Source organism: Nematolebias whitei, chromosome 9 (genome assembly GCF_014905685.2).
Source record: "Nematolebias whitei isolate Nwh7 chromosome 9, NemWhi1, whole genome shotgun sequence".
Classification (NCBI taxonomy): domain Eukaryota; kingdom Metazoa; phylum Chordata; class Actinopteri; order Cyprinodontiformes; family Rivulidae; genus Nematolebias; species Nematolebias whitei.
Window position 1 is genome coordinate 25,323,804 of NC_056506.1, and position 13,585 is coordinate 25,337,388.

Below are 13,585 nucleotides of genomic sequence, written 5' to 3' on the forward strand. Positions count from 1 at the left end.
TAGATAGATAGATAGATAGATAGATAGATAGATAGATAGATAGATAGCACTTTTCAGAATATTTTCAAAATGTATCTAATTTGGAGTATGCACGTGCACATAAAATACATCAGCATAGATTTAAATGCTGGTCTTAATCTCAGTGAAATGCGCATGCATGTGTTTTATTCTGCTGGCCTCTGACTGAAACAGAACCCCCCACCCCCTCCTATAAAGAGAATGGAACAACACAGCGTACCACGACAGGACGCAGTCAGGATTTTCCACCATGAGAATAGCTGCCATCAACAGGACCTTGACGGACCAGTGAGGCAGCGCAGACCAGGCGGTCCAGTTCCACTGGGCTCCGGACCCCGCAGGCTGGATGAAGCGCTCTGCTCTGACCTCGCTGGAGACGGTTTCTGGGCCAGACACTCCATTTATTATCAGTACGGAATGTGACTGACTCGGTCCAGACGGGGTGCATGAAGCCCTCGGCGGTGTCATGCGTCGTGCCCCGCAGCCAAGCGCGCGACCTTTGAGGCTACTGGTGTTTCTGCTCCTCTTCCTCGGCGCGGCGGTCGTGTCTTCCCCGGTGGTCTCCGCCGGCTGCCCGGACAAGTGCGTGTGCGATGAGCAGCTGGTGGTCCAGTGCGCGGGTCAGCACCTGACCACCTTCCCGGCGGACCTGCCCCTGGCCACGCGACACCTCATCATCTCCAGCAATCGCATCGCGGAGCTGCCGCCTCTCGCGCTCAACTACCTGTCCGACTTGGAGTACCTGGACTGCAGCTACAACTCTCTTACTGAGGTTTCACAGTCCACCTTCGGGAATCTGCGCAAGCTCGCCTACCTGGACCTGTCTTTCAACATCCTGCACCGGGTCGAGGAGCGGACCTTTGGACCGCTCGCGAGTCTGGTGATGCTGAGGATGACCAACAACCCCGGGCTCTCCGAGATCCACCCGGACGCCTTCGTGGAGAACGAAGCGCTTCAGGTGTTGGACGTGAGCCGGAACAACGTGAGTGTGTTGAACATCAGCTCCCTGCTGGCTCTGCCCGCCCTGCGCTCCGTGGGGCTCAGCGGGAACCCGTGGAGCTGCCGGTGCCATAACGAGGACCTCAGTCTGTGGGTCCACCTGGAGAGCTTCAAGTTCCAAGGTGCTCCCACCTCATTTACTAATCCTCCAGAAGTTTTATTTTATTTTCCTGTCAGGGCTCTGAAAGTTCTCTGCTCTCAAGTCAAATTTATTTATAAAGCACATTTTAAACAGAAACCGTTACCAAAGTGATTAACAACCAAATCACAGCATCAAGTAAAAAAATGACAAGGTGAAGCATCAAAACTAAAAACATAAAAAAACCACTTACCAGATGGTCTTTTGATGTGTGTGTCCAATTGTGAGGACATGTTGGACTCCATTTTGACACAAACACAGTGGTGCTTGAAAGTTTGTGAACCCTTCATATATTTTTTATTTGTCTGAATAAATGGCCTCATCACATTTTCACACAAGTCCTAAAGAGAACCCTGTTAAACAAAAGAGACGAAAATATAATGCTTGGTCATTTATTTATTGAGGAAGATAATCCAATATTACATATTTGAGTGGTAAAAGTATGTGAACCTCTTGGATCATCAGTTAATTTGAAGGTGAAATTAGAGTCAGGTGTTTTCAATCAAAGGGATGGTGATCAAGTGTGAGTGGACACCCTGTTTGATTTAAAGAACAGGATCCGTCAAAGTCTGATCTTCTTGGTGGAAGTGGATCATGACAGGAACAAAGGAGATTTCTGAGCACGTCAGAAAAAGAGTTGTTGATGCTCATCAGGCTGGAAAATGTTACAAAACCATATGTAAAGAGTTTGGACTCCACCAATCCAGTCAGACAGATTGTGTACAAATGCAAGAAATTCAAGAATTCAAAGATTCAAGGTTCTTTATTTGTCATTCTCACCTCATGTGGTGGAGCGAAATTATGTACTCAGGGTCCCAGTTACATCCAACAATAAAATGTAAAAAAACAAAAAAAAAAACAATGATAACTTCTAAGATATGAACTAAGAATAATATGAACTAAATATACACTAAGCACTAATAGCATAAAAACATTATGCTGAACAGCAGCACGAACATGAGTCTGTGTGAGCAGATGAGCACGCATGAACACAGCAACATGAAACAGATCAGCAGCAACATGAAACAGATCAGCAGCAACATGAAACAGATCACCAGCAACATGAAACAGATCAGCAGCAACATGATGTGATTTTTCACAGTGATTATTCTGGTTAGAGATTCATGAGTCTAACAGCTTCAGGGTAGAAGCTGTTCCTCAGTCTAGTGGTTCTACACTTAATGCACCTCAACCTCCTTCCTGACAGGAGCAGAGCAAAAAAAGTGTGTGCTGGGTGAGTGGAGTCCTTCATGATGCAGGTGGCCCTCTTCCTGCATCTAAAGGTGTAGATGTCTGTGATGGTGGGGAGGCTGACTCCAACATCTTCTGTGCAGCCTTCACCTGCAAAGCTTTCTTTCTGCAGCTGTGCAGCCTCCATGCCACACGTTGATGCTGGAGCACAGGATGCTCTCCACTGCACACCTGTAGAAGGAGGTGAGGACTGAGCTTCCCAGACCAGCTTGTCTGAGGAAGTAGAGTCTCTGATGAGCTTTCTTGATCAGGCTGGTGGTGTTGTTGCTCCAGCTGAGGTTGTCATTCAGGTGCACACCCAAGTACTTGTAGCTGGAGACACTTCCACTGCATATCCTCTTATTTTCATGTGCATGTGTGTTTGTTCCTTCTGAAGTCCACGATCATCTCCTTCACATTGATGTGAAGGTTATTCTCTTTGCACCAGCTCTCCAGGTGTTCCACCTCCTGCCTGTAGCTGGACTCATCATTGTTTGTGATGCATCCCACCACCACTGTATCATCTGCAAACTTTACAATATGACAGCCTGGATGGGTAGCTGCACAATCATACATGAGCAGATTGAATAGGAGAGGGCTCAGCACACATCCCTGAGGAGAGCCAGTGCTGAGGGTTTTGGTGGAGGAGGAAAAGTTCAAGACCATTGTTACCCTCCCCAAGAGCGATGGACCAATTAAGGTCACTCCAAGGCGTGGAATAGTCAGCGAGGTCACAAAGGACCCCAGGTTAACTTTTAACAGCTGAAGGTCTCTCTCACATTAATGTTAATGTTCATGAGTCCACCATCAGGAGAACTCTGAACAACACTGGTGTGCATGGCAGGGTTGAAGGAGAAATCCACTGCTCTCCATAAAGAACATTGCTGTTCGTCTGCAATTTGTTAAAGATCACGTGGACAAGTCAGAAGGTTGTTGGAAGAATGTTTTGTGGACAGATTAGACCAAAATAAAACATTTAGGTTTAAATGAATAAAAGTGTTTTGTTTGGACAAAGGACAACTCTGCATTCCTGCATAAGAACCTTATCCCATCTGTGAAACATGGTGGCGATAGTATCATGGTGTGGACCTGTTTTGCTGCATCTGGGCCAGGATGGCTTACCATCATTGATGGAACAATGAATTCTGCATTGTATCAGAGAAGGTGGGTCATGCAGCAAGACAATGACTCTAAGAACACAATTGTTCTACCAAAGAATAGTTAAAAAAGAATAAAGTTCATGTTTTGGAATGGCCAAGTCAAAGTCCTGACCTTCATCCAATCCAGATGTTGTGGAAGGACCTGAAGCAGCAGTTAATGTGAGGAAACCACCAACATCCAGAGTTGAAGCTGTTCTGTACAGAGGAATGGGCTAAAATCCCTCCAAGCCAGTGTGCAGGACTGATCAACAGTTACTGGAAACATTTAGTTGGAGTTATTGCTGCACTGGGGGGGGGGGGAGGAGACCAGATACTGAACGCAAAGATTCACATTTTTTTTGCCACTCAAATATATAATAATGGACCATATTCCTTAATCAATAAATGATCAAGGGCAGCACAGTGGCACAACTGGTAGAGCTGCTGCCTCTCAGCGAGAAGGTTGTTGGTTCAAATCCTGGTCCGGGGGCCTTCCTGGGTGGAGTTTGCATGTTCTCTCCGTGCATGCGTGGGTTTTCTCCGGGTACTCCAGTTTCCTCCCACAGACCAAAAACATGCATGTTAGACTGGTTGGTAACTCTAAATTGTCTCTGGGTGTGAGTGAGAGAGTGAATGGTTGTTTGTCTCGTTTGTCTCTATGTGTCCCTGTGATGGACTTGCGACCTGTCCAAGATGTACCCCGCCCCTTGCACAGTGACTGCTGGACATGGGCACCGGCGACCCCCGTGACCCAAAAGTGGAAGAAGCGGGTAAAAGACAATGGATGGATGGATGGAATAAATGATCAAGTATAATATTTTTGTCTCATTTGTTTAACTGGGTTCTCTTTATCTACTTTTAGGACTTGTGTGAAAATCTGATGATGTTTTTGGTCATATTTATGCAGAAATATTGAAAATTATAAAGACGTCACACACATTCAAGCACCGCTGTAAGTTAAAAACACACACAGTCACAAACTTCAGTTAACAACTATGGAAACACAGCATAATGAGAGAAACACCTAAAGTTTAACAAACTTAAACTCTGTTTTTACAAGAACGGTTCAAGATATCAAAAAGCTGAATTACTTGGCTATAGTTGAATGTCTTGTGAATTTTTTAAAGTTTAATGAAATTTCCAAGTGGAATAAGCTAAAGTAGTTAGTTTAAAAAGCAATAAGCTGTTGAAATATTTCATGGAATTCATTCATTTCAGTGAAAACATTTTGCTAAAATCATCTGAATATTTCTAAATACCAAAAGTCATTACATTAATGTATTGAATGAGCTGAACATTTTGATACCTAAATTGCTGAAATAGCTTAAAATCTGTGGGACGATTTAAATGACAAAATGTACGGAAGACACTTGAAAAAATAAATGACGAGAAACAGGAAAACAATAGTGTGAACAGCTTCACACAAGAAGAAGAAATGTGCTGGGTAGGAGCACAATTCAGATGGTCAACTTGTCAGTTCTCAGGGCTTGTAGTTAATCTCATTAATCCTGTCAATGTTGCAAATGATCCCTGTCATATCACACTGGCTATGTGCAGAAATTGCTTCTTATTGCCATGTTCTGTGCTGTGCTGTGAGTGTGTACACTGTGGGATGTACGAGGACTTCACAACTTTATTAGGAAGTTTTTGTAGTTTATTTAGTGATACAATTACATAAGTCTCTCAATCATCTTTTATTTGTTCTTAGTAAGGACATGTACACTTGTGTTGTATTCAACGAGTACATAGTTCGTTTTAAGATTTTATAACATTTTCTCTGCTATAGTTGATTTAGGATTTAGAATAGTCACTGGTTATTCGAGTTTAGAAAGACAACTTGTTCTGTGGGTTTGAAGGGATACACTGTGTTTTGGTATTACAAATTATTTTATGGTGTAGAGGATATTTTGTGGAAAAAAAAACAGCCACTAGGGAGCACAAGCCAGTGTATCTCTTGTGCTGGTCCCAAGCCCGGGTAAATAGTGAGGGTTGTGTCAGGAAGGGCATCTGACTTAAAACACTTGCCAAAACTACAGTATAAAGTGAGTTCATCAAAGCGAAACCATACCGGACCGATCGAGGCCCGGGTTAACAATGACCGCCACCGCTGACAAACAGGGTGCCGGCGGAAATTGTGCTAATGTTAATTGAACGCCACGAGGAGGAAAACGTGTCAGGAGACAAGAGGGAGAAGAAGAAAGTCAAGCATGTAGGACTGAGGGTTGCAACTCTAAATGCAGGGACAATGACAGGCAAAAGTAGAGAGCTGATTGACATGATGCAGAGAAGGAAGGTAGATGTTTTATGTGTCCAAGAGACCAAGTGGAAGGGCAGCAAGGCTCGCAGCATTGGAGCAGGGTTCAAGCTGTTTTACCATGGTGTGGATAGAAAGAGAAATGGAGTAGGGGTGGTCCTAAAGGAGGAATTGTCAAAGAATTTAGTATAGGTGAAAAGAGTGTCAGATAGGGTGATGTGTCTGAAGGGTGTGGTGCGTTTGTGATGCCTGGCACAGGCCCACTACCACTGCACATGTCTGGCATTGGTTATTTCTGATAGAGTGGTCCATACTGATTGCTTTGAGGTCAGTTTCAAGTTGTTACCTCACGAGCTGATCTAGCATAATTTTTTTTGGTGCCCACTTTTGGGCTCTGGCAAGAGTACCCCACCACAAAAAAAAAGTCTATTGTTGGTCACTTCTGATACATTTTATCATGTTTGTTACATTTTGACTTGTTTTTTCTTGTTACCTTTAAGAGTTCAGCTAGCTCATTTAGGTACTTTACCATGACCCTGGGGACCACACCCTTGTAAACTCCTGGTCTAAATGTATTTTGAACTGCATTCCTTCAGCATAATATGGCCTTAGTTTAAAACTACAGCATAAAAAGTGTAGTGTGCATAGAAGATTTGTATTTTTCTAGGAATGCTAGGCCTTTAAACTTCCCCCAGGCGATTACATTCACTCACCCAGCACACACACTTTTTTTGCACTGCTCCCATCAGGCAGGAGGTTGAGGAGCATTACGTGTAGAACCACTAGACTGAGGAACAGCTTCTACCCTGAAGCTGTTAGACTCATGAATCTCTAACCAGAATAATTACTGTGAAAAATCACATCATGTTGCTGCTGATCTGTGCAGAGAACCAATTTCACCATTGTATCCGAACATACAATGTTGACAACACATAGCACTTTAATTTAATTTAATTTAATGAGTTCTAGATTTGGCCACACACAAATCACATTCATTGCTAAAAGTGAGGGGCAGCAAAACATTCTGAAGCTGTTTGGCTGATTTCGGCTATCTTATCTTATCCTCCATCCCTGAAGCCTTGTTATTTCTCAATGGGGTCTTACATGGTTCACAAAATGGGGTTTGCTTGTCGCCTCAGTTTAGAAAATGTACCAAGTGTGAATTGTAAAGCTAAATAAAATCTCAGGAAAGGAACCAACAGATTCTCCACTGTCTCGCCTTTCTGGCTACATTAGCACTCTCTCAGCAGTTACATAAGAAGAGTCTGGAAATAGAGCAGAATGTGTATGGCAGAAGAAAAAAGGAAAGCCATTTTCTTTGATGCCAGTCCTTTTGAGGGGGTGGGGGTGTATGTGAGGCCACAGGGTATCCTTCCTAGCTATCAGGCACACACACACATATGTTTATGACCTCTGCAAGAATACAAAAGCTCTAATATTGTGGTGAAAGATGTACATGCACATAGGGAGGTTGAGAGGAAGCATATACGCTGAGAGGAAGGAACACCACCAGCCTGATCAAGAAAGCTCATCAGAGTCTCTACTTCCTCGGGCGACTGAGGCGAGCTGGTCTGGGAAGCTCAGTCCTCACCTCCTTCTACAGGTGTGCAGTGGAGAGCATCCTGTGCTCCAGCATCAACGTGTGGCATGGAGGCTGCACAGCTGCAGAAAGAAAAGCTTTGCAGAGAGTGGTGAAGGCTGCACAGAAATCTGTTGGAATCAGTCTCCCCACAATCACAGACATCTACACCTCCAGATGCAGGAAGAGAGCCACCTGCATCATGAAGGACCCCACTCACCCAGCACACACACTTTTTGCCCCACTCTCCTCAGGCAGGAGGTTGAGGAGCATTAAGTGTAGAACCACTAGACTGAGGAACAGCTTCTACCCTGAAGCTGTTAGATTCATAAATCTCTAACCAGGATGAGAAAAATCGCATCATGTTGCTGCTGATCTGTTTCATGTTGCTGCTGATCTGTTTCATGTTGCTGTGTTCATTTGTGCTCATCTGCTCATACAGACTCATGTTTGTGCTTCTGTTCGACATATTGTTTTTAATGCTACTAGTGCTTAGCATATTTTTAGTTGATGTTTTAGTTCAGATCTTAGATTTATTGCCGTTTTTCTTTTACAATTTAATACTTTTGTTGGATGTAACTGGGACCCTGTGTACACAATTTCGTTCCACCATATGTACCACTCGTGGTGCGTACGACAAATAAAGAACCTTGAAATATATTGCTGCTAAAGTGAGTGAACAGAGAACAACAGAGAGGATCAGAGCATGCTTTAGTGCACTCACAACGAAATGTTTCCTCATAATTTTTTTAGATACATGCACATTTTCAGATTCAAGTCACAAAATTTCTCTTAGGACTAACAAAAGATTTAAATGTTGAAAGATGGAAATGTAAATTATCCTATAAAACTGAATTGTTACAACTGTCACAAGCAAACTTACTGAAACCAATGTGTTTGTGTCAATCGGTCCAAATCCTCCTTAATCTTAGTTTTCGTGCATTAGATTCAAACTCATTTTACTATTTAAGAATACATAAAAACTAATAAAGTTTCTTCCCTTTAAATGGGAGTTTTTATTTTCCACTGCTGCCATTGTGCTTGCTCAGGATGGGAGACTGTGACGAAGTGAATTGTCAATTGCCAATTACAGGTGGTGATAAGTTTAAGATTGCATCAGTCCTTTAGCACCAATTGTACCCTGATAACGGAGACTACTAACCTAACTCTAACGGATTTCATCAGTCTAACAAAACTTGAGGGTTAAATACAAATGCATTCACACAGCTTCAAATTCACTGTAGAATTGGTGTGCATGTCTTGAACCTGGAAAGAGGAGACAGTTCAACTCATCAAACTACCTTCAAAACAGGAAACACTCAAAAAGCTCTTAAAGAATTAGAGAGTTCAAACTAGGAGCTTTTATAGTACAAAATGACAGGACTAGTTAGGTCAAATTAAAAACACAAGTGTCACAACAAGCGGGTGCACCCAGTGGTGCATGCAAGCAGGCGAGGACTCAGGATAAATATAAAATAAAGAATTTATTAACAAAACAAAAGAGCTGGCAGGGCAGCAAAACCAAACATGGATGATCAGGAGGTACTCACAGAACAGACAGGTGAGCAGAAGACAATGCCAGGACGAGGGGTAATACAAACACACAGGCTTAAATACAAATATTGACAAGGACTAACAACACCTGTCAGATTCACAGGTGTAGGGAATAGGGTAATCAGACAGAAAAGAGCAGGACTGAGACTGGGGAGCAGGCATACAAAAGACATGAACACAACACAAGGTGGAGCCAGAGACCAAGGAAAACACAAACCCTATGAAGACAGAAACACAGGATGGGGAGACAGCAAGACATAAATACAACACCAGATGGGGGTAAACACCAGGGGGCAAAAAAAATAAAAAACTACAAAAAGTGTAATATAGACTTTACAATCAATCAAACAATTATTTTACCTATTTTAGATACCTTTTTGAACAACCTTAGTTTGGAAAAATAAAGTTTATTTCTGACCTGAATGATGAGCTAACAGCTAGTTCGATCGCAGCTAAGGCCAAAATGGATTCCTGCCATTTTGAAACTGTTCCAATCTGTGAAATCTTATAGCAGTTTGTGCCGTTGCTATTTTATAGACCTTTAGAGCTTTGACACTTGTGTCTCAATATATAGTAATTTACATAATTTGTTGTGCTTTTTATGGTTATTAGCCACTATGTATTGCAGTGATTTGGGGTTGATGGTTGTTGAGGACCTAAAATGCAGGTATAGTTCCAAGAAGTTATTTAATTAATTTAAAAAAAAAAGCAGGAGTTCATGAATAAAGCAGATTTTGATGAAACCTGTTTAAAAAAAATGATTGGATTTCCATTTACAAATGATTAATGTTTGAATTCAACAAAATTTAAGATGGCTGCTACAGCCATGGATGTGACTCTAGGAAACAAAAACATCTAAAACCAGCTAACTTTACAGCTATTGAGTTAAATATGTTTTGGTAGTAGCTTACACAGGGCTAACATCATGCAAGATAATGCAAGATGTCAAATGATACTGAACAAATTGTTATTTTCAATGTATAATAAAAATGGCTATAACTCCGTTATTCCACACCTTAGAACATGTGTCAAACTCAAGGCCCAGGGGCCAAATGTGGCCCTTGCTCACATCTTATCTGGCCCCCAAGATGATATGTTAAACATAAAATATTTTATCACTTGAATTTTTTCAGTAATCTTTGATTATCATGTTGAAAGTGCAACAGAGCACATCAAATGAGACCAATCAAACTTTTGTTGAGGAACTTGCATCCAAGAAAAGATGTCAGGTATCTAACTTGAGTTAATGTAGATTCTGAAACTGGACCTTAGTTTGAAAAATATTTTAATTTTGGCCCCCTTTTGTAAGTGAGTTTGACACCCCTGCCTTAGAAGGATTTTAATTTAAAACTCTGGCATGAAAGGCAGCAGGCAATGGATAATCATTCAACATTCAACGTCAAACAATTGCTAAATCTCTCATGTGATTTCACTTGTAGCAACCCCTGCAGAAGAGCGTGGATGAAAATAAATAATAATAAAAAACTGAAAATAAATCTGATGCATCTGATTGCAAACCAAAACGCATGACTTTATAATTAAAAAAAGGAAAAACATTTGTTCACAACGCATGGGTGTGAGGGCTTCTCACTACTGATGATGGACTGAATTTTCCTGATTCATCCTCATCATTCCTTTTTTTTTTCATTCAACCTTTATTTAGAAGGTTAATCCCATTGAGCCTCGAGGACTCATTTACAAGAGAGACCTGATTTCTTAACAAAGAGTGATGACAACAGTGGACAACAACGACAACAATAGACAGTCATAAAAGAGGGATACAAATTTTTAAAAATATATATTTTTTTACAAATCAAAACAAAATAGCAACCAAAAGGACAATCAAGAGGAATAGTAGCCAAAAAAAAAAAAAAACAGCTGGATTATAAGGTGATGTAGAAAACTAAAAACAGGAACATGTCTGCATTGGTTTTTGCCAGGAACTTAACAGATGTTTGAAACCACTTAGAGAGGTCAAGGTCGAGAGCTTCAGATCTTTTTGCAAGATATTCCAGGAAACAGGAGTAGGAGAAGGCTCTTTTGCCTAGTTCATTCCGCACTGAGGGGACACTGCAGGTAATAATGTCCTGAGAGCGCACGCTTTAGCTGCACTCACGCAGAGACATGTAGGAGGAGATGTTTGAAGGCAGCAGACCAAGAAGTGATTTAAAGATGAAACTGTACCAGTGAGAGAGTCTGCGTGAAGTTAATGATGTCCAGTTAACCAGTGAATACAGGGTGCAATGAAGGTTACGGTAGTTGCAGCCAGTTATGAATTTTAGTGCCCCGTGATAGACAGCATCCAACATCTGCAGGGTTCTTGTAGGAGCGTTCATGTAAATAATGTCACCGTAGTCAATGGAAGGAAGGAAAGTCACAGATACAAGGTGTTTCCTAGCATTCAGATTTAGACAGGATCTGTTTCTGAAAAAGAAACCCAGTTTAACTTTCAGTTTCTTTACTAGGTTTTCTACATGGAGCTTAAAAGAGAGATGCGAGTCGACCAAGATACCAAAATATTTATAGGAATCGACAAACTCAATAGGAACACCATTTGAGGATAAAATCGGAGGAAGAACTGCTGGGACTGACTTCCTGTTTGAAAAAAGCATCCCTTTGGTTTTATCGACATTTAGGACAAGTTTGAGGCGAAACAAATCTGACTGGATAATGTTAAATGCAGATTGCAAAAGCTGGAAAGCCTTAGCAACTGTTTTAACTCAACAATAAACAACTGCGTCATCAGCATAGAAATGAAAGGATGCATCAGGGATGTTCTGACCTGCATTACCTATGTAGATTGTAAAGAGGGTGTGTCCTAAGACTGAGCCTTGAGGTACACCATTGTTGACTGTTAAATAACTGGAGGAAGTGCCATTATGTTGAACACATTGCCTCCGATCTGAAAGATAATTAGAGAACCAACCAATGGTGTGTTCTGAGAAACCAATTTCTGAGAGCTTATGACACAAGATGTTATGATCCACTGTGTCAAAAGCTTTAGACAGGTCTAAGAAAAGTGCAGCACAATAATCCTTAGCATCCAGTGCTTCAACAACGTCATTAAGATCCTTCAGTGAAGCAGTCGTTGTGCTGTGTTGTTTCTTGAAACCAGATTGATGGAGAGGTAAGATGTTCAATGAGTCCAAATACTTTTTGATTTGAGAGTTGATCAGTTTTTAAATTCCTTGTTGCTTTTTTATTCCTTGTTGTGTTTTTGTGACAGATGAAGTTCAGACAGTTTGCGGCTCACCTGCTGAAATGCAAGGTCGTCGTCTGGGTGAGGTGGGCATCCAGTTGCAGATGGTATGTCACCAGACTCTGGGCTCCTGGGATTTCCTCTTCTTTGTTGTCATCGGCTTTGTCATCTTTGCGGCTGGGACTGTGTCAGCGTGGTTGATGGGCGTTATCATGGTGATGTATGAGCGCTACCTCAAGAATAAAGAAGAGCAGCTGGATTTGGAGAATGAGGATGGAAGTAATGAGACGAGTCACCCATTGAGGGGCCACCACAACAAGAGTTTAAAAAACTCATATACGGTTTAAAATACTTTAATCCTCACCCTGTAGAAAGGGATTCCTACAGTGCCTGCTTTTTATCTCCACAACTGTCTGTGAAGTCTGGTTCGGCTTTCAAAAAGAGAAAGAACAATATCTTTCTTTGCATCTGTAGTGGGTTTTCAGGTGATGTAGTCAGAGCTGGGTAACCATGGCAGATATATGCAAATCTATGACTGTTCGTTTCTGTGCTACGTGTGAATGAGAAGCAGATTTGTTGGCCAGAAATAAAGGTCAGGAAAACAAAAGTTCATAGAAGAAACCATTTTAAGGATGTCAGCCATACTCTTAAAGGGATTTTTGGGACATTTTGAAGTGGGGTTCTTATAAACAACAATATCCAACTCATAAACAGGTATTTGTTTCAGTTTGGGGAAACTGCAGATTTATTTTGACAAGAATGGCATGGTTACAGCAAGTTCAGTCACCACTAGGAAGGACGTGCATCATCGACATCTTAAAACCGCTTTAATTGCAGTATTATTAGTCAAAATGCAAACACTGTTTGCATCATCAGTTTCACATTACACAAATATTGACATGGAATTATGTTGTTTGCAAGTGCAAATACTGTAGTAGCAACAGCTATCTGTAGTATTTCCAATGCAGTCAGGCATCCCTTCCTGCTTGAATCCTATTCATCATATGATATGAATCATATTCAATCATATTTCTGCCAGATTATGCAGTAAGAAGGTGATGACAATGTTAATGTCTAAATAAGTGTTTGCATGACTCACCTTAAATCTTTAAAGTCTGGATTTGTTTTAGGTCAACTCCAATTAAAAATAAATCATGGCAGTTTATTTGAATGCTGTTATTCAAACTGCTGTCAACTAAGCAAAGTTTTAAGTTTTTTTTCTGCAGAAATATCATGAAGTCCTGCTGGAAGTGCCCCAGGCTGCTTAGGAAGTGATACAACATGCTATGATTATACAGGTTACTGTTTGCAAATTACACAATTTTGCTAATTACACAAGCAAGACACCTATTATTCCCCAACTGCATGGGGAATATGTGTCTTGCTTAAGGGCACCACAACATATGGGCATAGTGGGGAGCTGAACTTGCGACTCTCCATGCCCAAATTAGTAATTAGTTGCCCACTGCTTCAC

The 13,585-nt window shown here is 41.4% G+C and overlaps 1 protein-coding gene across 1 annotated transcript; it reads left to right on the top strand.

Moving 5' to 3' along the window:
* The first annotated feature begins 484 nt into the window (after positions 1–484).
* On the top strand, positions 485–12,458 carry LOC119415017 (leucine-rich repeat-containing protein 52-like). The gene is made up of 2 exons (XM_037682141.1): positions 485–1,139; positions 12,139–12,458. Exons 1-2 carry the CDS (start codon positions 485–487, stop codon positions 12,456–12,458), a joined length of 975 nt encoding a protein of 324 aa, XP_037538069.1.
* The last annotated feature ends 1,127 nt before the right edge of the window (positions 12,459–13,585 follow it).